Below are 26,290 nucleotides of genomic sequence, written 5' to 3'. Positions count from 1 at the left end.
AGTCAGTCGTCAGGTCTGTGGTGTGACCCGTGAATGTGCAGAGAAGGGTGCTCGGCGCAGGATGGTACCCGTGGGGTACCCAGCGCCTCATGGCCGGGGGTCCTCGCAGAGGTCTGAGGGACCAGATCACGGTCTCCCTTTTGCTGTGCCCCGCGGGGGGCGCAGAGACGTGGGTGGGGGCGAGCACATATGCTGGGCCTGGACCAGGGCCCCTTCCTGGAGCCACCCGTGCCCTCTGGTGGGCCCTTGGCCACGTCCATCGCTGTCACCATCAGTGTGACCCCCTTGTCCGTCTGTCCCTCCCATCACTCCCTGGGGCCCGCGGATCTGTCCCTTCCCCTCCCTGCCGTCGTGTCCCTCCCCTGTCCCGAGTCCCCTTGCTCTCACCCCCTCCACCCCTCTTCTCCGCGTCCCTCCCCTTGCCCGGCTCTCCCCCACCCCCGCGGCGTCCCTTGTCCCCTCCCCGCGTCCCGGCCCGCCCCTCGCCCCCCCGCCCCGGCCAGGGAGATGGCGCTCAGCCCCCCCGAGCGGGCGGCGGGCGGCCGGGGCGGGCAAGCGCCCGAGCCGACGGGGCTACGGCTCCACTCGCCTTGGACCTTCTGGCTGGACAAGTGAGTGGGGCCGGGGGGGGGCGCGGACGGCAACAGCCCTGCGGGACGGGGCGACCCGGGTGGGGTGCGGCGGGGAGCTTAGAGAGGGGGAACCCCCCCAAAAGCCGCCTGTCGAAGGCATCTCTGCTCTTCATCAGCTTCGCTCGTCGAACAGATTGGACAGCGGGAAATGAATCTTGCGCTGCAGATGGGAAAAGTGCCTGTGTGGCGGCCGGTTACGTCTCTTCCCCGCTGAGGGGGAGCGTTAGCGTTTTCTGGGAGGTAGTTAATGAAATCGGGTTTGGAAACACTTTCGGTTTTGTAGTTCAACGGATTCGGGCAACGTCGGTAGTGGTTTAAATTCTAAATTTAGATGTGACGCTTGCAAGCCCCAGAAATAGAAGGCTAAAGGTTATGCTTTGCTGCTGCAGTGTTTGTACATCGCCGGGCTGTCCCTGATGGCCCGAGTCCCACCGACTCGGCCGTGATATGTCAGATTTTATAACTCTTCAGTAGTTAGGTTTGACTCCTCTAGATGATCAGGAGATGATCCTGTGGATGACCAAGGCCAGGTTGGACGGGGCTTTGAGCAACGTTGTCCAGTGGAAGGTGTCCCTGCCCAGGGCAGGGGGGTGGGAACTGGATGATCTTTAAGGTCCCTTCCAACCCAAACCATTCAGTAATCAGTTCTTAAAATCTTAAGTGATCTGGTTTGAAAGATTAGCTAAAACTTACTAACTGCACTGTTTGTATTACATTTCATGTGCTTGAAGTTTTGGTCTCTAATGGTCATGGAAAGGTGCTGCCAAGGGAGCTCACCCCTGTGGTGCATACAGCTGGGCATAGGGGGAAAAGTGTCAAAGTAAAAACTGAAATAGAAAGTTTAAAACCAGAATCTGATATTGTTTTTCTAGTATTTTCTGGCATCTTGCTTTTAGTCTTCTACATCTCCCTTTTCTCAATTTTCTGTTGTATTTCTTCTCTCCCCCTGCTCCAGAGGGAAATTTCTTTCCTTTATAAACCTTTCTGTCACTGAACATACTGCCTCATGTTATTGGTAAAATAATATTTTTTTTTTTTTTTTGGTGACTTTTCAACTCATGAAATAGCAAGAAACTATTGAAAGAACCAAAATATTCTCCAGTCCTGCAAATCAAATCTTATAAATAAACCCACAAATTCTGGTTAAGGCTTTTGAACTCATGATGTAGTTATGGTCAGGTTCAGGATCCAAGTTGTGTTTTCTGTTTGTTTTTAAAAAGCACCATTTGGACTGCTGTTTAAGCAAGCTACCATCCAGATCTGTTTGTTTACACAAGCCATGTGGAGATAGCATGTCTATCTTTTATAATCAGCGTCAGAAGTTAAAATCCATTTCAAGTTCCTGAGTTGCATCATGATTTTTTTATTTTTCCTAAGTCTTGGTTCCAGTGTGATTTAGATTCTTGAAATTGTTATTCTATAGATTTTTTTCTTTGTCTTCTTCCTGATCCCATATAAGTGCATTTAATTAGGTAGTATTGTTACTGAACTTCGAAAACCAAGAGTGTATGTGTAAGGAAAAAAAAGTGGGACCATATATACACAAAACTCTGTATTTTGTTTACCAGCAACAGTGATAGAATAACGGCAGGGAACAAAAATGACAGCAAACAAGGCATGCTTCACACATTTAAAAACCATTTAAGGCATTAAAAAGCACACACGAGATACAACCATGAACTTAATTTACTGCAGCGTGTGGAGGTTCATGTGTCTCTGCACAGTCCCACAGAAGTGGCTGTGACATTTATCGGTATACCCATGTGGATTTGATGGAGGGATCATTGCTTAGGCTTGTATAGGATGGACTTCCCATAGAAAATTACTTTTTTAACTTACTTCAGTAGTGTATGGTGTGGAGCAGTGGTTTCCTCATAAGATGGTATTGATTTTTGACTGCTACTAGTTTACCCTGTACTTGGACTGAAAAGCAGGAAGAAGTGACACTTAAAGATAAATAGATGTTGAGATGGATATGTGGTTATCTTTTTCTATTAAATTACTGTGAGAGAGATCCATGACATACATTTTAACATCTCCAAAATGTATCTTTTCATTAAGCCACACTGTTCAAATAAATATCCATCAACTAAGCAGTACTTCCTATAGCAACTAGTGATATGCTACCAAGTGATTCTCATGGGGTTCACGACCTTGCTTTTATCATAGTGTCACTCGATACATCTCCTGCTTTAGAAGTAAATGCCTTTGTTTTATCTACATCAGCACTCATTTCTGTGAATGCCTTGGCACAGGCTTAACATCTGGAGGCTGGGATCCTGTGACCAGGTTCTGGTTCATTGCCATTATCTCACATGTGTCACAGGGCATCTGCATTTCCCGTAAGTGCTAAGCCTTTCTTGGTATGTGTGTCTGAAATAGTAACCATCTGATACTGCTCTCTTGTATCTTACCCCATATATGCTTTAGGAAAGTGAGCGTGACGGAAGTGTTTGGGAGGATATTGTTCACCAGTTTGACCAATAAGATCCCATCTATGATCTTCAAATGTTCGCAGGTCAGCTGTTTCAGAGAAGGCGGCAGAGAAGCTGTCAAGTGTTTTTGTCTTAAGAGAAACAAGATTTCCTTTTTAACCGTTAAAATGTTTTAAGGTCATGTGCTAAAAGTGCTGGAACCAGGCATTTAGATGTGCTGTTTCACTTTTCCATTCTGCAGGTTTCCAAGTTCATACCTCTATGTCTCATTCATGGTACTTCTGCATGCAGTGATATTACAGGGCATGGGGAACTTCAGCAAGTCTTGCAGATGCCTTTGGTGCCACCTTGGGAAGCTGATTCATGCTGGTGGCTTTTCACACTTGTGTTTATCTTGGTGAGGCTCTGGATTGGTGCAGGGTCCTGCTTACAGTGGCCTCTGACTTTGAAATTAAAGATCGCCTTCCTAGTTTTTGCTACACTGTGTAGTCTTTCGATATTTTTTTTTTTTTTTTACAACAAAGAGTCAATATGCGTCACTGACTATAACAAATTAAAAACAAGGATTATAAATCTGGTCACTATATTCATGTTGTGTAGCACATTCAACAGGGGGTTGTGCAAAAGGAAAAGTCAAGTGAAATGACCACCAAAGGCTGGGATGTCCTGGATAACAAGCCATGTTAGGCACTTGAAACCATCCCTTAATGGGATTTGGTGTTTTGGGTCTGGTTGTGATCTTTGTGTAAATATGAAGTGGTGAAGCTGATTATGCTTTTTGATGTACATGTGGACATGATGCAAATGTTCTACTTTGTAAACCTTGCAAATCATGGCTGTCATGTAGCCTGGGTACTGTATGCCCTCTTATGTTTAATGCTACACCAAGTAAGCCTTTTCCTACTGAGAGAACAGAAGGAATATGCTAGAACTAGTAGCTGTCTGAGTGTTCAGCCTCACGATGAGAAGGTGGAGGTTTTGTCAGAAGTAACAGTTTTTGGTCCAATGTGTGTGCGTGCCCATGCGATAATGAAGGTGTTGCACATCCTTGCAAAAAGCCATTTTTTGAAGATCTAACTGCATCTGAGCCGCCAGCATTGCTGACAGGGACTGCTTTCAGTCAACAGTGAGGAAAATACCAGTACCCTTCTGTACAAATCAGGGATATCAGAAATTGAGCACACGTTGCACAAAGCCCTAGTACAGAAGTCCCATTTCTAGACAAACCTTGTCAAAGATGTGCTGGCTTCCATGGATGTCTGAGTGTGCAGCAGGGCAGATCACGTTGCAGGATTATGGCTGGCCTGCCTGACTCCTAAAGGTGCTTTTTAGGCAGTTTTGTTTCCATCGCAAGAACAGTTTAACTCTTCTGTGTCTTGGTGAGGGGAAGAATATGCTTGTAAATGTTGTCAAATATAATGCAATATTATTAGTCTATTCCAGGAAAATGGAAATCTTATTGCATAAACATATTATCCTTATGTGCTGATTTTTCTCTCTCCATGTTATACTGATGAGTTCTATATAAATAAAGTTTGATAGATAAATTCTGATAACTGAACCATTTTCATAATAATAGTGAATCTTCATAACTGAACACATCAGATATTGGAAACTAAACCTGATCATTTCCCTTCTTCCCTATAGCAAAATCTTATTTATCTCAGATCATCTATTTAATCTATTAAAGCTTATGAGTAGGTGGCTTACAATGAAAAATGATGGTTAATATTACAAGAATGTTCAACCCGGTAAATGCATTTTGACAGGCTTTGATGGCTTGAAATCAGTCTTTGTATTCAGAATGGATTACCAGATTTGTTTAGTTGCCACAGCATGTTTTTGAGTTTATGCTTTGTAAGTAAATATTTTGCTTATTTATAACAAAAGCAGTTGCAGCTAAGTACTTACAGGGGTATTTTCAGAAGTGCTTGGCAGCTTTTAAAGCTCCCGCTAAAGTCACGATGAGATTCCCGCTGAGAAACAAAGGCCAGTGTGAGCACATATGAAAAAACTTCTGTCCTTAATTCTTTGCAGGGAAACAGAAGAGCCACAGTTCAGCACCAGACATTAACATAAGCACAACCACCTGGAGGTTTATTCATGGATAAAACAATGGAATTTATCTTTGCATCCTTTGTTCTTTATTCATGCTGGAATAATGAAGGAGTAGTGAAACAAGCTGACATTAGGATTCAGTTCACATAGGTTTTTCTTGGTTCCATGTTCCAGCTTTATTTGACGCCCATGCGCTTTACTGTGAGATGCTGCATGGTGGGTCTGGCCTGACTAGGAATAATGGAATATTCCTGATATTGCACTAAAATTTCTCACATAAAGATTCTGAAGATACAGAAAAGTGGCATCACAGGGCACACAACAGGCAGACCAGGAGAACTGTTGAATATTTTATGTGCAGACTCTCCATGGGGAACCCAGATGTGCATCTGTAAGTGGTGTGGCAGTAGACCAAGGATCTCCATCCTCAGAAGAGCTGTCAGTGCCTGGCTGATGCTGGGACCCATGTCTTCTGTTAGTGTGCTCCTGGGAATTTGCAGGGCCTGTTGAGTTATTTGGAAATTAATTGTTCACCATGGCAATAGTTGACAGTTTAGTATGGCATATCGGATTGATTTCATTGTTGATGGCGGTAAAATTATTCAAAAGGGAGGAATCTTGTAATGGCTTCATTTCGAGGGTCAGTATTTGCAGGGTTCTTGTTTTGTAGCAGGATGTGTATTGGGATTTTTACACAATTATCTTGCTACTCCTGGCTTATAGTGTGTTCGTTGAAAGAGTTGCAGAAGTAGAAATTTCTGCAGATTTCTTCACTCAGAAGTTATCTGCCATTTCTGCTAACTTAATTTAAACTTACTCTGTGTACTCAGTTAAAAAAACCAGAATAATAATTTCATGGGTTTCAAGGCACAAAACCCCTTCAGTTGCCATCTGTGTTGATCTTCTGACTTGATGGGTAGCTGTGGTGGGTTGGCCCTGGCTGGACGCCAGGTGCCCACCAAAGCTGCTCTATCACCCCCCCTCAGCTGGACAGGGGAGAGAATATAACGAAAGGCCTGTGGGTGGGGATAAGCTCAGGGAGATCACTCAGCAATTACTGTCACGGGCAAAACAGATTCTACTTGGGGAAAATTAATTTAATTTATTGCCAATCAAAACAGAGTAGGATAATGAGAAATAAAAACTTAAAACACCTTCCCCCCCACCCCTCCCTTCTTCCTGAGCTCAGCTTTGCTCCTAATTTCTCTAGTCTGTCCCTTCCCAGCGGTGCAGGGGGGAAGGGGATGGAGATCGGGGTCAGTTCATCACCCGTTGTCTCTGCTGCTCCTTCCTCCTCAGGGGAGGACTCCTCACACTCTTCCCTTGCTCCAGGGTCCCTCCCACAGGAGACAGTCCTGCACAAACTGCTCCAGCGTGAGTCCTTCCCACGAGCCGCAGCTCTTCCCGAACTGCTCCAGCGTGGGTCCCCCCGGGGTCACAGTCCTGCCAGTAAACCTGCTCCAGCGTGGGCTTCCCAGGGGTCACAGCCTCCTTCGGGCACCCCCTGCTCTGGCCTGGGCTCCTCCCCGGGCTGCAGGTGGAATCTGCTCCTCCATGACCCTCCCTGGGCGCAGGGCACGGCTGCCTCGCCAGGGGCTGCACCGCGGGCTGCCGGGGAATCTCTGCTCCATGCTGGAGCACCTCCTGCCCCTCCTGCACTGACCGGGGTGTCTGCAGAGCTGTTTCTCTTGCATATTCTCACTCCTATCTTCACCTGCAATTGCTTTCCCAAAGTTATTTTTTCTCCTTCTTAAATATGTTGTCACAGAGGTGTTACCACCATTGCTGATGGGCTTGGCCTTGGCTAGCAGCAGGTCCATCTCACAGAGCCATCCCTGTAGCTCCCTCGCTACCAAACCCTTGCCATGCAGACCCAGTATAGTGCCTATCACAGAAACACTGCAGTTCAGATTTGTCAGCAGTCTGTAATTCTGGGCTTTTTCCTTCTGTCTGTCTGTGATTAAAATACCGTCTGCCTTATACTCATCCATTAAACCAAATTTGTGCAGGTGTAATTTCTGCAGCAAATGATCCTGAACTTTTAAATTGATGCGTGTCATCATTTTCTCATTTGCAGTCCTTTCAATACTTTGTTTTTTGTTTGAGTTTTTTTAATAAAAAAGTTTGTGGGTTCATGATCATGCCCATAAATCACTGACACTTTCCAGAGCTGGGTGAAAGGCTGAGATAATGCTGTGTACCCTTGTGGGCATGGAGCACTTGCCAGGCAGGTTACTAGCAATAAATGGTCACTCACCTTAACTTTTAAAATGGGTAATTTGCTGGTTGGTTGGTGTTTTCTGCCAGCTGATCACATAGTTTTTCTGGAAAATGTTATTTGGAACTATCAAAGTGAACCATTTTATAACCTCAGAGTGGAATATTCTGTCTGTCTGTCTTAGCTACTCATCTAAATGGCATTGAATTTGCTAAATCACTACTATGATTACCTAGATAACCTTTGAAGGCTGTCGTTTGAGAATAGATTTTAATCTTTTATTTGAGTAGATCTTACTATTGAAGCATCTCTGTGGCAGTGTGAGTTCAGAGAGCGATGCTACTCTATGTTGTACAGCAAAGTTAACCCCATATGCGCTGGTGACTGCTAAGTTAGCAAACTGTAGTGCCCAAGAGAAGTAATTCCTTGGTCAGTGGTGTGAGACAAGAGGCAAAGTTATCTCAGATATTGCCTGTTTGTGTTCTATGATACATGAAACAAAGTGTTAGTAGAGAGGTGCTACTTCTGTCAGCAACAAGGGAAAAACAAGAGGTGGTTTGTTGCAAATCCACTACTCCCTACTGACAAACCTTGAAAAACTTTATTACCTGATAGTTTTAACTTACTACCTTATTTTTGTGCATTCAAAAGGCATCTGACTGACTCTTTTTCTGTTAAATACTGTGTTCTTTAATGCTGACTATAAGAAAAAACAATCAAACAAAACATAAAAAACCCCAACCCCAAACCTTACTACGATAATTCCTTTTGAGCACATTAATGAAAATTTTGTTTGTTCTTGTTTTCAAGTTATCAGTTTTTCCATGGGACTTTTCATAGTTCATGAACCACAGGACTAGAATTTGCACCATAGCAATTTCTTGTTTGTTGGGGGTTTGTTTGTTTGTTTTTATAACCACTAGTTACAGTGATTTTTTGAGATATGGACATGTAACACTGTTTTCTCATCAGTCCCACTGTTGCAATGTACTCTTAGGTCTAGTGATTAACAAATAGTAAAGTAGGTGCTAGCTTGTTCTATACTGAAAAAGTTGAGAGGGATTTCTTTGCTGGTTTTGTATGTATTTTTAAAGTAACTTATTTTGATAGGAACCCTCAAAAAACCTTGGAGCTATTGTTAGTTTTGAAGATGTGAAGCTGTTTCAGTATTTTTGCATATTAAATTTCTTCCTTTACATGAATATCTAGTTTTTGCCCCAGAGCCTGAATTATATCTGTAACAACTGAGAGTTACTTTAGTGTTTTCCTGGATGTATTTCATGCTGATCAGATGTATCAGGGCAAAGAGCCACATGGACGGGATGGTTAGTGAGATCTGGTTTGCCCTTATCCCTTCTTCAGCAGGTACCTGAGCAACAAATGTTTTCTCCCGTTTCCTTAAATCTGCTCTGTTGCTTCTGTTTTCAGGTTTAGTAATTTTACACATTTTTGTTTCATCTTCTGAGATGCAGTGGGAGGTTGCTTTGTCTTTGATCTTCACTTTTCTTTAGAAATCCTACTTCAACTTCTGAGGTGGAAAAAGAAACATTTCCAGTTCGAAACCAATTGAATGTGCCTTAGCAATTTTGACCTCGTTCCCCCCAGATTGTGCCTGGGAATTGTAAGCTGGGTGTTGCGATGTGCTATTAGTGCAGTGACAGGAGCTGGTGATGTCTGAGGATGTGGATGCACCGTGCCACGTCACATGCACTGAGGAGTCGTGATGAAGGTTATAAATAGCATCATAGAATCTTTTAGGCTGGAAAAGACCTTTAAGATGATGGGGTACAGTCAGTGCTGTGTGTGCCTAAAGGGAGAGGCTCCGGATGGGCGTTGGGAGTAGTCAGTATGGGGGTGAGCTAGAGAAGCTCGGTTTATCCTTTTGAATAAATTAATACCAGGTATTTTGTAAAATATTTTGTTTAAACAGGTGAATTACTGTAACTCTGAGGTCTGGCAATGGAACCAACCCACGGACCTCTTGGCTTTGTGGGGAGTGGTCGTAAGGCAAGAAATAAATGCTGTTGGTGGGAGAACCGCCTGAAGTTTTGGCGGTTTCCTGGATGTGTGTGGGGATATGGCTCACAGGAGGGCGAGCTGTCCTGGTCACCCCGTCAGCCCACGGGCGCGTCCCTCCCACTCGGGGGTACCCAGGAGATTGTTGTGGGGGTGACCGCGGTGCTCACAGGGCCCCTCAGCCCCCCCCATCTCCCTCCCTCCCCTCAGCCCCCCATTTCCCTCCCCTCAGCCCCCCATCTCCCTCCCCTCAGCCCCCCATCTCCCTCCCTCCCCTCAGCCCCCCATCTCCCTCCCTCCCCTCAGCCTCCCCATCTCCCTCCCTCCCCTCAGCCCCCCATCTCCCTCCCTCCCTCCCCTCAGCGCCCCCATCTCCCTCCCCTCAGTCCCCCCATCTCCCTCCCTCCCCTCAGCCCCCCATCTCCCTCCTCCCCCCAGCCCCCCATCTCCCTCCCCTCAGCCCCCCCATCTCCCTCCCTCCCCTCAGCCCCCCATCTCCCTCCCCTCAGCCCCCCCATCTCCCTCCCTCCCCTCAGCCCCCCCATCTCCCTCCTCCCCTCAGCCCCCCCTCTCCCTCCTCCCCTCAGCCCCCCCATCTCCCTCCCTCCCCTCAGCCCCCCCATCTCCCTCCCCTCAGCCCCCCCATCTCCCTCCCTCCCCTCAGCCCCCCATCTCCCTCCCCTCAGCCCCCATCTTCCCGCCCGCCGCCCGCCCACTGGCGCCCCCTAGTGGCGCACAGTCACTCCATGAACTCCGCCGCTGATTTTTTTTTTTTAAAATTTATTTATTTATTTATTTATTTATTTTCAGGAGCGCTGGCGGTCCCTGGCCGGTAGCTCAGCCCTTTGGGACCGCGGAATTTTTTTCGATGCCCGCTAGCAGGAGGGTGTGGGGTGGCCGTTAGGAGCACAGTTATTCTTGGTTTAAAACTCCTTTTCATCAAAATACTTCACAAAATACCCGGTGAATCTTCATTTATTCAAAAGTATAAAAGCTCTTGAATTCCTGTCTTTAAATGATTCACAGTAATTGGAATTTATTATGCAACTTTGACGTGTAAATATTTCAACTTCACACTTGTGATTCACTTTCCCCATCCATCTCCCTTCTCCCCCTTTGATAAAATAAATACTAATCTCTACTTTCTTTTCAAGGTCACTTCCTGGTACAACAGCGGCTGAGTGTGCATCAAATTTGAAGAAGATTTATACAGTACAAACAGTACAGGTAAGGTGTATAGCTTTGCTGTAGGAGTTGCACACATTATTAATGTAATTTCACACCTTAAGTTAAATTTTTCCTCCTATGGATGAGTCACGCTCGCGGCTTTGCTTACTTGTGGTATGAAACATGAATGTTGTTGGTTGTGTGTGGCATTGCTTGGTGGTTGTTTGAATTTCATTTGAGTTTGCAGGCCAGGAAAAGAGGAAGCATATTGGATTGATCTGGCAAGCCCCTTCCTTAGACTTTCCCGAGTTTCCACTTATGCCTCTACTGGGTTGTTACACTTGAGGCATTTTAAAGTTTTTTCCTGCTTTTTCTCCATTTTTTAAAATACAAAAAAATCATTACACAAAAATTACAGCTTGTGGGTTTTTTTCTTCTTTCTCTCCTTGAGCATGAATTAAAAAAAAAAAATAATCTAGCAAACGGACTTGAATTTAAGTACTTTTAAATCATGCAATTGCGGCAATGGGAAATTCTGCATGTATCTCCATATTGTCTGTTAGTGCCAAGCAGGGGGCATCTCTTGCAAGTAAAATTGCATTTCTGTTTTAATACCACCGTTAGCGTGAAATGTAGTGAATTGGTATTTGTCTCACCTTAATTCTAAGCTGACTCTGGTTCGCTAAATTTCTGAAATGCTAAGGTAATGCCAAAACTTTTTCTTTGAAGGAGCCCAGCCATAGTGGTCTACTGAAGTTTTAAATCATTCTCATTAACATCTGCACAACTTGTTACATTGCACAAGATGTTTCTTCCCAGCTTATTGGCCTAAGAAATTAATTGGTTTTTGGAATTTTCTGGAGATGAGCTTATCAGTCTTTGGCATAAAGGATGGAGGTGTCCTGCAGACTCTTGGAAGAGCTTGCCTCTCACCTCTCCGTGTCAGCAGAATGTCCCCACTGGTCATGCAATGAAGTGACAACCTGAAGTTGAAGTTGACAACAGAATTGGGTTTGTTTCCAAGTGGACTGCAATGGTTCTTGTTGAAAAAAGGACAGCTTGAGACTGTGGGCTGGTGTACACAGTATCTGGTATTACCTGTTTTCCCACTCTGAATCTAGCCTTCATTATTTAAATGATTAGGTTTTATTGGTTGAAAAATTTGGTTTTCTTCTCATCAGGTTGGGCTTCAAAGTACAAAAAACTACTTTTCCCAGGTCGTCTGGGAAGACTCATGATCTGGATGAGGTTATCAGAAGCTAGTAGCATGGTCCATAGCATGTCTCACTCTGCTATCATACACATAATATGATCTTCCTTGGGGAAGCAAACCCAAAATCTTCATTGGCTCCATCACTGTCCTTCATGGGCAGTAGCGAGTCAGTGAGCGATGCCAGCTGGTGCTGCCTGAACGATGTTTGAAAACCAGAAAAACTAAGTCCATGGTTTAGGACGTAAGAGCTCTCAAATATTTCCATGGTCATCTGCTGGTGTAGTTCTGCTCCTTCTACTTCTGTCGACAGTATTAGGGTTTGGGCACACAACCAGGGAACACGAGAGTTGAAATGGGTGTTTCATACCAATTTTTTATATTTTTAATAGTCTTCCACCTCTTCTTGTGACTGGGTAATGGTAATGACTGGTAGGTAGAATTGCCAAGGGACACAAAATTTTATCATGTAATGTTGCAATCTTTGTTTTTAAACTTGTGCTAATGATTAAGTGTTAGATAATACTTAATGAAGTTGCACTAATGCTTAGTATTGCATCACTTCAGGTTAATGCAACGTAAGTCTTTAAAAATCCTTGCTTATTCTCAACTGCTGGATAAAGAATAAAGGGGATTGGGATCTTTTCAGTCATCCCTCCCTGTTGCTCACCACTGCTTTTGGGTGCCTTTTATCCACCCCAAACATGTATGACAGCTGCTGCTTTTACCAGCGGAAACACTGGGAAGCAATCCCATGGTTCCTGGTAACTTTGATGTTCTAATTTCTCCCCCAGTTAATACGTGCATCTCAGATTCTTTGCATCTTGTTCGAAACTTTTCACTGTGATCTAGACAAAGTATTTGGATTGCTAGTTAGACGTTTAGTTCAAGAGAATTATTGTTTGTGGTGGTTTTGTAACGAGATAATCATAATGAAGTTTGAGACTAGTCCTAACTGAAACAAGGTCAATATTTTTTATAAGTATATATTGCTAATATGCTAAGAAAATTTTATGTACCAGTTTGTTCTGACATACTTAGTGTAACTCTGATTTTGACAGATTTGTTTTTTCTCTATTCCTAAGGACTTTGATTCTAATGTAACCCACAGTTTGACTGCTTCCCTTCTCTCTAACCACCTTATGCAGAAATGGCATCTAAAAAAAAAAGGAATATAAGTGAAATTGCAACAAGTTCTTTTCAGAGCATCTTATTATAACATAGAAGGTGCCAGTTCTCTAGGAGGAGGATATGTGATTGTTTTAGAGAGAATGAACACGTAAATCTGCATGAAACTTACTCTCTTGCGTTACTCCAACTGGTATTTTTTCTTTTTAAGGATTTCTGGAGCGTCTACAACAACATTCCTCCTGTGACAAATTTGCCTCTGAGAAGTAGTTACCATTTAATGCGGGGAGAAAGACGGCCGCTTTGGTACGTATGTTATCATTAGACACTTCTGGGAATGGGCAGTGCAAAAACCTGAAATGGTGAAAGGAGGCAGGCGTGGGACAGGAGCGTCTCGTTTCTGTTGCCTGCAAACACTTGAACTTAAAAGACCTACAAAAGAAGTATCCTAAGGTTCTTGTTAAGCTTAAAAGTGACTTGTACTAAAGAGTCTTTATTAAAAACACAGACTGTAATTTAATTGTTCATCTCTGAACGTAAATGTAAGAAAGAAATTAAATTATGAGATGTAAGTTAAGAAATTAAAATAGTACTCTGAATTTCAGTTCAAGAATACACAATTTCTATCTGTATTATTTTTAACTTGCAAATTTTTTTCTTTCCACTGAAATTAGTGTAATAATGATGCAAACGACTGATGGTCCTTAAATGTTCTTCACCTATGCAAAAGTATGCTTCATACGCATATAAATCCACATATACCTTGGATTAAAACTAATTTAAAGCATCATGAAGTGATCCACTGCAGCAAATTCCTACTTGATTGTAGGATAGTAATGGAATAAAGTATAAATAATTGATGTTTTCCTTTCAGAAACTGAGTTTTGCATGCCTTCTTCATAATACAGTTTTGTCACATCTCAGTTAGAGAGCCTAAGAACTTTCTGAAGAGTTTTGATCTTTTTGGCATTGTTTGCATGGATTGTGATTGTATTAGAGTTCTTTAACTTGATCGTAGTATGTCTAACTAGGTGATGACTTACTACAGGAGATTTGTGTCTTAATCTATGGAAGAAGGAAACAATTTTCTCAAGTGAAATGCATCTGAAGGTCTACATTACTTTTCTAAAAATACTGTGACTGGTCAGGATAGCTAAACTGGGTTTGAAAAAATGTTGGTGTCTGTATAAATCAACTCAGCCATCATGTGCAGGTCTTGATATCTTTGTAAGGAAGAATGAGGATATTTTGGGGTTTGTTTTTTTATATTTTTAGTTTTGATTTGGTAAGTGATTATTAGGGGTGTGAAATGCAAAGACCTCTTCTAAAAATGATACATCTATTTTAAGATTGTCAAAGTAATTTTGAATTTTAGGAAAGGGATTGCAAGAGATTGATCTCATCAGTTACCTGCTATCTTTTCAGCAATTACTGCCAAGAAGTTTTTCTCAGATTGTAGTTATGGTATACTGGCTAATTGCAGCATTTCTTTTTAGGAAGAAAACCAAATTCTGAATTAAGAGTTGAGGACTGTAGATTTTTGAAGATGTCCTTCCAAAGTTTTTCCTTTCCTTTGCCCAGTGTTTGTCTGGATTTATGGAAGTCCATTGACCCTTAGGAATACTGGGCTTAAATATTTCAAAGGTTAATTTTAGGTTATTCCTTAAACTTTGCTAATACAGAGTTTTAACAGGAAAACTAGAGCCCTAATTTAAAATCTTATACAAAGAATTGTGACAGAATAAGCTTGAAGCTCTCAGGTTTGTACATTGTGCCTTTGACATTATGAGGCAGTTTCATGGTTTTGTCTGCCTTGACCCAGGGCAGCTTCAGCCTTTATTTTAATAAAGGCAATTAATTTCTAGCTGTCACAAAACTGAAATGAAATGCTCTCATGTTCTTTTGTTAAACTGGATAAACTTGAGTGTAATAAGCTGCTTCTGTGAAAATATGCCAGAGTTTTTCCAAAATAAAAGGTTACCATAGTAAAACAAAAAATTGCTTTGTGGCTTGTTCCCATATAGTGTGCAGCCACTTCAAAGAGGGTCTGTAGTCAGGGAAAACGTAAGTGTTTTCCAACACACAAAACTTAGGAAAGGGATTAGGTGTTGAGAGATACGCCTCATGAACAATGAAAGAATTATCTCTGATGTCAGAAGTCATAGCTTGAGTCATGCTACCTGGAGTTAGTAATTGCATTTTAAATGGTATTTTTCTGGGAAAACTAAACACCAAACGTAGGTTTATCTAGATGTGGATATGAAAGTTTATTTTACTGATCTATTTTCCACAACCAGGGAAGAGGAAAGCAATGCCAAAGGAGGTATATGGAAAATGAAGGTCCTTAAAGAATGTACGGTATGTAATATTGACTTTTTACTTCGACATTGTTTAGTAAGGAGGTTTCTTTAAACTCCATCTGATAAAGCTGTTGTAAAGCTTCTTAGTTCTGACATCACCCAACACAACAGCCAAACACTATTGTATCTCTTGCTTTTGATAACACTCGTCAATGTATTATCAAGCAAATGCAAGCTGCAGTATTACACTCCATTTCCATTTGGAAACACAGTCTTTCATAATCGCCGTTGTTCTCAAGACTGTTTGCTTACAGGCATACAAAGAAAAATATAAAAATATTTTCCTGATAATATTATATGCTAAATTATAGCCAGAACCTCCGTAATGCTCGTCAAAAGTCCATATGCACAGTCCAGTGCAACTTTCACTGAAAAGCTCCTAAACTCTCTGTCAAACTCAGGAGGACTATTTCTGCTTGGCACCGCTTGTTTGCACCTACGTGTGGCTGTGAGTAGTGCTGTACTTTCTGTAGCCAAATGCAGACTAAGGCATTGTTTCCACTGACAGCTAATCCCATCCCATGGCTGGCTCTCGCTGGAAGGGGGAAGATCTTGCTCATTCTCCCCTTATCCCTCTTGCACTGGCGCTCATCGGACAGTTTTGTGAGCCAGCTTAATGCAGTCTGATGTCAGAAAACGTCTCCTATTTATTTTATTTTTAATTTGAGTGTATGGCCAGGAGAGGGTTTTTTGTTTTTTGTTTTTTTTTTTCATGGATATAGAGGGTAAAGGAGAAAAGAAGAGTGGGATCATCCCCTTTGGCAACAGCGAGTTGTCAGATCACCTTGTGTACATCTTGTGAAACTGTAGTACTGCTCAGTTTTTTTGTCCCCTCTCTTTTTTTTTTTTTAATTTTAAAATGTGAAAGACAAAATCCGTTCAGGCATGTTGTTGTTCTAGCCCTGCTGAAACAACTGGGTTTCTCTTTGCATTCCTAATCAAATGCATGCGAGTAACTTCTGTGAACTGTCATGGTGAGGAGATTTGACCTCCTCACATGTGGTGTTTATGTGTAAGTGTGTTCTGGATCAGGCCTCTAAACACAAAAAGTGAAGTGTCAAAAAAATGTGACAGCCTTGCAGAAGGCATTAAATGCTGAAAGATGGTACTTGGAAATTTCAGCCAAAATTTAATTGATTTTTGCCTGTGGGCTTTTTCCCCGTATGTGAATTGCAGCTTTCCTCCCCTACAGTCCCAAGGGATCACAAAAGACTGACATTTTCTTTTTCTTCTTATAATCCAAGGTGTGAAGATTGTCAGAAGTGAGGAGTGGTTTGGGGAGCCTGCATTACTGGGCGGTGAATTTAGGGACCTCAGAGGCCTTGTTTTTCAGAGGCTGAATGATAGCCCCTTTTTTGAAAAGAAGCTACTTTTTGATCTCTCAAACTATGTGCCACATGTCGCAGGTCACTTCTGAAAGGTTTAATTGAAGATGAACCTCAGTCATCTTTTAGTGGCTCTGTAAATATCATCAATAATACCTTTATGCCTCTTTCTCATCTTCTGGTTTCATTCTTCATCACTTGTGCACACAGCATCTCCTTGGCTAAGATGAACCATCTTGTACAAACCTAACTCAAAAAAGATGATACGCTATAGCAGCTCTTGGTGAGGGTGTAGAGGGAGGAAAATGTAGTTTTTTCTAGAGATATCAGTCATTCAAGTGGTATGAAAAACTGACTGACAAAATACTGACACTTACATGTTGTTGCATGTGTACAGTCACACTTCTGTGTGCCAATTTTTAATATGAAAAGGAATACTTTTTAGATCCTCATAAGCCTGATCCTGCAACAGCTTACTACCAGGTGAAGTTTTTCCTCCCCTTGAGACTGTTGGGGCAACTCGCAGTAGTGAGCACTGCTCCTGGTAACGTGAGTGTGCATGGTCATCCCACCACTCTGCTCCGAGCTGTTCCCCTGGCAGGCGGAAGGCACCGTGTCAGGGACTGTCATGCTGGCGCCTTCAGCCTGCCTGGGGAGCATCAGATGGTCCTTCCCACAGCACAGCTTTACATGGCGCATTGGATTACATGATAATGAGTCACAGAAATCCTTTGTATTCTAGAAGATGGCTTAGGAGTACTCAGAAACCACCATTAAAGCAGTTTATGAGTTTGTCATCTTTTGTGGCTGCTTGCTTTGTGTTTTAACCTGGTGCACATGATGTCTTGAGTTTTTTAATAGTACTTAAACTTAAGCTAACTTCATATAGCAGAAAAGACATTCAGAATCATGAGATTATTTGGGTTGGAAGGGACCTTTAAAGGACGTCTAGTACTGCAGTGAGCAGGGACATCTTCAACTACATCAAGTTGTTCAAAGCCCTGTCCAACCTGACCTTGAATGTTACCAGGGATGGGGCATCTACCACCTCTCTGGGCAACCTGTGCCAGTGTTACACCACCCTCACTGTAAAAAATTTCTTTCTTATACCTAGTCAGAATCTGCCCTCTTTTAGTTTGAAACCGTTACCCCTTGACCTGTTGAGTAGTATATGAAAAAGTCATTATGATGATACAGACAAATAACTCATGTTGATGTGTTCTTTCAATAAATAAATAAAATATTCTGTCCCTGTAAACCCACACCTTGGAGCACTACATTGGTCCAGTCACATTCAAAATTTTGTATGGGCTTTGGCTTAGGTGATAACAAGCATCAAAAGCAAATAGCAGTGTAATTAGTCTAGCAGTCAAAGAAAAGTGTCAGATACCTTTTCCTCCTGTTTTAATTCTCTAGTGAGCATCTGAATTTGTAGAAAGACAGACCTATTTCATAGTCAAGGCAAATCAGATGATGTTTAAATATAAATCAATTTAATTTACTGGTAGAGTTTTCAGGAACTTAAAGTGGTTAGTAATTCTTTTCTGTAGAAACAAATGATCTCAAGTGGAGCCTTATGGTCTTTTATCATGGGAAATTCTTGGAAGAAATCTACTTTCATGCTTTACGTTAACTAGTGGATTTGGGATGAGTTGTGGACAGATAAACGTAAACTTATTGTTAAATATTTAAAATATTTATTAGAACAATTCTGTGTAGCAATATGTATTTTCAGGGTCTAAATTCTTGCTCCAACTGTATTGAAAAAATTAATTATATAACACAGCATGTACTTACAAGAAACGTTCTTCTTTATCTAGACAACCTCAGAAAGAGAATCCATTCATAACTGAGCTAGCAAACCTAATGTTAATTTTAAAAATAATAATGTAAAAGTAACTGTCTCTTTTTTCCCTCCTTAGACTGCAGTTTGGAAAGAGCTACTATTAGCAACTATTGGAGAGCAGTTTGCAGACTGTTGTGCAACAGGTAACTTAAAAATGATTGAGGCTAGCATGACAAATTGTGTTTGAATGCAGAACATGGAAACACTACCAAAAATTGGGGTACAGGGCTGGAAATTATATCTGTACCCACTGTCGTTAAGAGAAGAACATGATATTCTGACTGTCTTAGCACAGACTCAAGCTCAGCAGCTTGCATCCATGGGAAACCAGTAGGCTTTCTAGTTACTGAATATCTGTTAGCCAGCATTTAAATGATTAATATTAATTTTATGGTTCCAGGACTCTGGAACCCCAAATGACACTTCTGTTTGTACTATCACTATTGGAAGCAACTAAATTAGATGTTCCTGTTAGCCCTCATGGTCCCTTTTGGTTCTCCTAACAGGGTTAGGAGTTGTCAGGGACGCACTAGTGAAGATCTGAAGCAGAGGGAAGCTGCGAGGTTTGCCTGTGGTGACATTAAAAGCTCATAGCAGGGCCACAACACAAGCCTGGCTCTCCTGAATCCCAGTTTAGCACTCTACCCAGAGGCAATATTTTCATTATCACTTAAAAGTACTGCTTAGGTCAAAGTGATTTTCAGTGTAATTGAATTTACATAAATTTCTTAAAATACCTTGCTGGTTTACTGGAAAACAGGCATTAAGTCATCCAGAAGCTCACATGTGATTTTGGTCAGAGGTAATAATTTAACAAAGTCGCTTTCAGAATAAATATCTTCTGTAGGCTTGCAAGGTTGCACATTTCATTTGGAAATGGGCTCCGGGAAGGGACTGTGAATGTTAGCTGGCTTAAGATAGATCATCGGGTGCTGCTGCCGAGTCATGAAAAGCGAGTTCAAGTCTGTGACCATTTAACTCGTTAAGGTTTGGTGACAGAACTGTTTCTTGCTTTTGCGAATCATGAACTTACTGAGCCACCGGCATAGAGGGAAGGAGTTCTGGGAGCTGGTCACTCAGCTAACTTACCAGTTTCAGTGATGCTCCTCCGTCACTTCTTTTGGCCGTATTTACTTCTTTCCTAAGCATGAATATCTGATTAAACTGGCTGTTGCACTGATGGTGAATATCCTGTTAGGAGTGTTCCTTCACTGCTCTATAATTCCAGAGAAAAGAATTGAGTCTCTCAGGCTCACAGAGCAGTCCAGCAGAAACTGTTAAAACAGTTTCTTTTAAACCTAGCTAATATGGTAGAGCAGACTTATTGCAGTATGTTGCTGCTGGTATATTCACCTTGGTGTCTGTTTTTTCTACAAAAGTTTTGTTGAATGAGTTTCTCAAATAGCATATTTCTCTCATTGTCTTCCTTCCCAGCTTTCAGAACTGGAACATACAGAATACAAACCTCAAATCCTTGAGCCGAGGGACATTTCTAGTAATGTCATATTTCATTTTGAAATAAGCATTTCAAAATCCTTAATATGCATAATTAAGCTGGTGTCAAGAAGGGAGTGTTCCTGCCCTTTATACTGATAGGGTGGTCTCAGCATCAGTTTAGGCAAATACATAATATTCTGCTGCCTGTAGAGGTAGCTTTTCCCCGTGGCCATGTGCTCTTGATGCCACCTTTGCATCATCTCACCTCCCTGGCAGTGTTCAGGCTGGGCTGGGCTCTGAGCAACCACATCTAGTGGAAGGTGTCCCTGCCCATGGCAGGGAGGTTGGAACTAGATGATCTTTAAGGTCCCTTCCAACCCAAACCATTCTATAATTCTGTGATTCTCATTACTGACCCCTTCCTTGGGATGTGTGGTGCAGGTGCACCGTGGGGGTCGCTGCTGGAGGCATCCACTGCTCCCAGCCATGGCACAGCCTTAGGCAGAGCTCTCCATGAAGCTGTGTCCCAAGAACTTCACACCAAAAAGGGCTTCTTCAGCAAAGCATGGAGTTACCAACACTGGCAGCAGCAGCCTGACTGGGGCTTTATTTTATTTTATTTTATTTTATTTTATTTTATTTTATTTTATTTTATTTTATTTTATTTTATTTTATTTCTATTGCTGCCTTGACAAAATGTAAAGGAAAAAGAGAGCAAAACCTGGAAAAGCTGGTGTCTGATCTCCTCCAGGTACTGTTCCTGGGGTTTTAGTTGTTTCACCCTCACCCCCTCATTTTTGCTTATAGATATTACTATAGGTAAATTATCTTTAGTCGTTTATATTGCTAACCTTACTGAAGGGAGTCTCGTGAGTCTTTTTTAATCAAGGATAAGAGTGCTAGTAGCAAAGATGAATAATCTTATGGCACTTTATTAAAACCACTATGAGGTAATATTTCCAATAGTTTCTATAAATACAGTGTTTGTTTCTTTCTGGTAGCTATTTTGTCTGGTTTGAAAATTGGTATTCTCCTTACTGGAGGTTGTTCTTTTTCATTTCTTCAGTTTGTTCAGCTTTTGGGCACTCTTTCATAATGCACAAGTATCAAATTAGACATGTCTCACTTTTAAAGTATTCTTTAATGATGCTTCCTCTTCTGTGCAGATGATGAAGTAATAGGGGTTAGCATCAGCATTCGTGACCGTGAAGATGTTGTGCAAGTCTGGAATGTGAATGCCTCTTCAGCAAGTAAAGCAAAAGTTTTAGAAAAGATACGTAAACTTCTGCCACACACATCTTTTAAAGTGGCGTTTTATAAATGTAAGTATTTTTTACTGTTAATTTCCACCTTCATTAGAGAAACAAGATTCTGGTAGGGTATTTCCATGGGAATATCCTGCCTGAGTCATCATTAACCATTTGGAAATGTAGTGTCTCTCATTGCATTAAAATTATTACTTCAAAATATACATGCCTTTGTCCCTTCGGTGTAAAAGTTGGCTACCGTTCAAAATATAAGATATTTTTAGTTTAATTGTAGAATATATTTGGTTTCATGTTTAATATGCCTGATTCGTAAAATGAGTGAGACAAATCTCTTGATAACTCTCAAGACTACATGCTGTCCAATTTAAGTATTCATTTAGAGGAACCATTTACACTCAGGATTTTAAGGGATGTCTTATTCTAGGCTCTATATAAATGTATTATCAGATCAGAGTGTTCCCAAAGATCACTTGTTGGCATGCTGTGTCTTCCTTAACTGCTTTTATACATTGTTGACTTCTCTTTTTTAATCTTTTCCACTCCTTGATGGAGTTTACATGTTCTTTTTGTTCTTTTTTCCTTCTCTTTTCCTTAGCACACAGAGAACATCATGCTTTTGAAGGCTGATGGAGAAAACATTAAGAGCAGTCTGTGCCAAGCTCATTCGTTGTTCCTTGGTGTTTTGAGGTGGTCTGGACAAGGAGAAGGATGATTGGAAGCTCCGCAGAAGTACTACGAACTGTGGCCCTTTTGAGTTTCTAACATTTCAAATGGGGAAGATGAGGAAAAACAGTTGCCTTGACTGCTAAACGTGCATTTCATTACTTTTGGTTGGGTTTTTTAAATTTTTCATTGCTTCTTTAAAAAGATATTTTGGCCACTTTTTTTCAATCTGATTAGTTTTGTTCCTATTTCATTAAAGTAGCAGGCTTTCATTTCTTCTGTACTGTACTTAGGTGAATGCAGACATGCACAAAGACAGTATGCTGCTTTTCCTGTGCGTAGAGGAATACTGGCTTGGTGAAATGTGTTTTAAATTTTTGTTTTAAAACATTCCTATCATGTTAAGATTTACTCACTGGTTTTGTCCCAAGAGAGAAAGAAATTGCACTGCGTTTATTCTAATATTCAATATAATCTGGTCTTGCACTGACAATGGCACACATACTGTAAAAGTAAATAGCAAAGTGCTCACTAAAGGAGTGACTAAAGAGAACACATTTATACTGGGACTAAGCCTCTGTGGGATGATCTTAACGAGAATTTTAATTGTAATGATTTCAAAAGAGCCCTTGTTCGGACTAGAATGAGACATCTTTCAGTAAGAAACCCTGCAAACTCCACACCCCTCTCATTCAAGAGGGCATGGGGTTTTTTTAATGTTTTTATATTGTATGCTTTCTTATTATATTTTTCTGTATATTCATGAAAAAGTGTCATGAATAGTTTCTAATGCATTAGACTAACTGGATCCATCCCTCACACTTCTGTGAGTATGTTAGGCCCGTGGCTGCACCCACAAAGGTCAGTGTCAGAACTGCTGTTGACTTCAGTACAAAGGGAGAGATCCCATTGTATGTAGTTTCAAGCCATCGTGACTTCCTAAGTGACCTTTTTAAAAACAAAAGAAAACACGGAAAAGAAACAGATTTTGTGTTGCAGTGTGAATATGAATATAAACACGAATATAAACAGTGTTAATCTGTAAACGTTTGTCTATAATAATTCTCTGAGTTGTTGGTTTGTTTTAATATACTACCAAAGATTGATGTAGTTCCTTTCACAAGAAGAAGCTGCAAGGTAGGGAAGAACGTACACTCCGCTGAGCGTTACTTCATTTTTAAGAGGTTTTTGTTTGGCAACTGTTCAAGTTGCACTGATTTCCACATCTTTAGTACATTAAGAGGCAGCCATTAAAATCAAATAAATTTAAAAATAAGAATTGCACATTTGAGACTTTCTTTTTCAACTTTATCTGTATTTATGAATTTAAACTGTGCAGTTAATGAGCGTTATTAATTAAACAAACTTTCTAAAATCCAGATGTCTTGCTTCTGTAATTACTTTCTGAGATTAAATGTACCAGTCCTGCTTTTTCAAATCTGTTTTTTTCACTAAAATTTAGAAGTTTCTTTTAGAAACTGTTTTGTTCATAGTCTTAAAATATTAAAAAATTTTTTTTTGTTATTAAATCAGAAAGGAGGCCTGAAGTTTATTAGTAGTATCTCTGGTATGTATTCAGTACTTCTTGTATGTATTCAATATTTGAAGTGTTTTTAAGTTGCAGTTAGATTGAGAATTCAAAATGAAAAGCATAGAGACTATTACCAGTTTAATTATATGATGTTTACATATATAAAAAAATATGTATCTACATTGCAGTGACAGTACATGAAACACTCCAGCTAGCCTTGCTTAGATTAATTTTTACCACTGTATCTTTTCCAAGATACATCCAATGCTCAAGGATTACTTTTTATGATATTACTCCATTTGGATTACCTCTAAATTGTCTGAGATCTGTTAAAAAATATATATATTTAACTAAAAGCAGTGTTGAAACTCAGTGTAGTTTCTCTTGTAGGTACATCGTCACCCATCAGCTCCTGTGTGGAGACATCCAACCTCCTTGAGAAATAAGAGAATGTAGGATGGTGCTTCCCCTGCAAGGTGAAATGAACTCGTTGCTGTGGCCACCACTTTTATCTCCAGTGAGTGGGGTCCCCCTGTCTCTGGGGAATGGGTAGAGGGGGGCCTTGGGACACCAACTACCCGTGAAGTGCTGTCTGATGTTTGTAGGTGTGATGTACGGGAATAGCCACCAGGCCTGTGTGATAGTCAAAAAGTGACTTTGGAAAGTGAGGGGTAGAAACCTTGAAGAAAAATATTTTCAACAGCTTGATGGGCAAGATTTTTCACTTGAAATACTTGTCTGTCTTTGGAGGAAATGTGAGCGGAACACTAATGAAGAATTAATCCCATACCTCATCTTCTGCTTGCTTTTACTTTTGGAAACAAGCCAGAGCCTCTTACCTCTCCTCCAGGTTTATTTTGAGCACAGACTTTGACTTCAGCAGAGTTGGATCTGCGGGCAGAAAAGGCCGATCTGGTGATGTCACTGAAACTTGGTAATTTAAGATAATACTTAATTCATCCTATTGAAGGAAATTATTTTTATGTAATTTCCTCATATGTCGCTGATATTAAAGACCTCTCTGCCTGAGCATTGGACAGAGGTCAAGGGTAGCTGCTCATTGACTACCAATGTCCACATTATGAACTGCTGTCAATTTTTCATTGTTCTATATCCCTAATCTATAAAATCAGGGATTTTTTTTTCTGTATGGCTTAATTCCAGTGACAATTGTTGATGGATATTTTCTGACTAAAATTCAACACATCATATGCCACAATCCAAAACTGGGCTTGAATCAAAGTGGCTAATGCAAGTTTACAGGAACACGACAAATTGCATATTGGAATTTTGTAAATTTAAATGCTTTGTAGAATTTTTGAACTGTCCTTTCATCCCTACTGATCTCCATAGCAGATGTATTTATACCAAATGATGTTAAACAGTTAATTTTTGTAGTCTTTTAAATATTTACTATTTTCACCTGGAGATCTGCTTTATTGAACTTGATTAAATGAACCCCCCACTACTTCAAAATCATCTAAATTGTTTAAATGGATATCAGAGTCTATAACTTCATATCAAAATTAATTTCTGCTGGCATTTCAACATAAAATTAAAACATTTAACTTCCATGGTGACAGACAGAAAAAAAAAAACCCTCCAGATTACTGCATTGGCTGAATTAAAAAAACCTGCTTCCCTCTTGTGGGGGTAATGAACCCTGGCTGATCCCTGCTCACACTGGGATAGTGCCCTTGGGCTTTATCTGGTGTCTGCTGGTGAGGCAGGTCACACTAAAGCCTCTCACGTAGCTGGAGCACTTATCTCCTTTACCCAGGCTGTTTTTATGAATTTTGTAGAAACTTCATATCCTTGATATGCCTGTCCTGCCATCCAGGTCTGCTGGCTGCGGAGTTACTGTTGTATGGGGATTATCCTCTGTCCTGGGAAACCAGGTGAGATGAGAGGTGGAGAGAGAGCTCTGTCTGGCTTTAGAAACGTTCATAGCATCTTGTAAAAGGTGCTCACAGCATCTTCCTGGGGAAAGCTGAGATGCTAACGTGGTGTTAAGTGGAAAATGGTGGCAAGATGGCTGAAGGAGAGAGGATGGCCTCTTATGTAGGTCCAAGCACAGGCAGGAGGGATGCAGCTCGGCGGGAGCACCAGCCCTGGGCGAAGAGGAGATGCTGGCCATGCTGTGGCTGAAGCTGACGGGGCAAATGGAGCCAGGAGGGACAGCTGGGAAATGGTAAGAGGAATTAATAGATTTTTACTTCTGAGTATTACATTTCTTGTGCTGGTTTGCACCTTCCCAGGGCTGAAAGTGGCTGCTGGCTGCAGGTGAGGGCTGAGCTCGGATTGTTCCTCCCAACTTTGGGGACATCTCTAATATCTCTCTGTGGCTCACCAGGCTGCGACACAACTGCTGCTGGAGGGATTAGTTTGGAATTTCACTTAACAGAGATGAAGGGCTGTCTTCTGGGGCTGGCTAATTAGCAGGATTCTACTCTGGTAATTAAATAGCAGTTTGTAGAACACAACTTAGTTGATGAAATCTTCGGAAAGCATAACAATTAGCAGGCAAGGAATGGCAGCTTTGCCTCAAAAACTTATCCCCAACCAGCTGCTGGTATGGTTTTAACATTTCATTCTCCAGCAAAGATGGTATTGACTCTTCATTTATCTGGTTTTGCTGCTGTCATTGGACAGCTTGTTCTCTCTCTGCTGTTGCAGTAGCTGGGTCCCCTAGGGCTTCATCTCAGCTGCATGGGCTTGAGATGTCCTGCTTCACTTGTTGCTTTTTCAGAATATTCTCTGGTGCTGCCTCCTTAAAAGCAAACACCGGAGGACAGGAGTGTCGCCACCCTGAGACTAAATCCTTTGCCCTCCTGCTGCAGCGGTGCTGGGGCTGCTGGCTCAGCCGTGTGTGCCTTTGCACAACCGGGTTGTGCCCCCTCTGCAGGGAGGAGGGTTTCCACCACAGTTACTCCACACACAGCAGCACCTCCCTCCCCTCTGAGCTACATGTGTTGGAGAGATGGCATGACGCACGT

At 41.5% G+C, this 26,290-nt stretch overlaps 1 protein-coding gene across 1 annotated transcript; it reads left to right on the top strand.

Moving 5' to 3' along the window:
* Positions 1-446: 446 nt before the first annotated feature.
* On the top strand, positions 447-23,142 carry EIF4E3 (eukaryotic translation initiation factor 4E family member 3). Its single transcript, XM_074914086.1, has 7 exons — positions 447-611; positions 10,514-10,586; positions 13,076-13,170; positions 15,162-15,222; positions 18,472-18,538; positions 20,999-21,154; positions 21,696-23,142. Exons 1-7 carry the CDS (start codon positions 508-510, stop codon positions 21,725-21,727), a joined length of 588 nt encoding a protein of 195 aa, XP_074770187.1. The 5' UTR covers positions 447-507; the 3' UTR covers positions 21,728-23,142.
* Positions 23,143-26,290: the final 3,148 nt, after the last annotated feature.

Source organism: Athene noctua, chromosome 10 (assembly GCF_965140245.1).
Source record: "Athene noctua chromosome 10, bAthNoc1.hap1.1, whole genome shotgun sequence".
Classification (NCBI taxonomy): domain Eukaryota; kingdom Metazoa; phylum Chordata; class Aves; order Strigiformes; family Strigidae; genus Athene; species Athene noctua.
Note: the sequence above shows the minus strand (reverse complement) of the source record. Positions and strands in the feature narration are given on the sequence as shown.

What these genes read in the sequence shown, in the direction of transcription:
- EIF4E3 (XM_074914086.1), top strand. Translation starts at nt 508, where the DNA reads ATGGCGCTCAGCCCCCCCGAGCGGGCGGCGGGCGGCCGGGGCGGGCAA. An exon ending in ATACAGTACAAACAGTACAG is followed by an intron (nt 10,587 to 13,075) that starts GTAAGGTGTATA and finishes TTTCTTTTTAAG; the next exon opens with GATTTCTGGAGCGTCTACAA. An exon ending in AGGTCCTTAAAGAATGTACG is followed by an intron (nt 15,223 to 18,471) that starts GTATGTAATATT and finishes TTCCCTCCTTAG; the next exon opens with ACTGCAGTTTGGAAAGAGCT.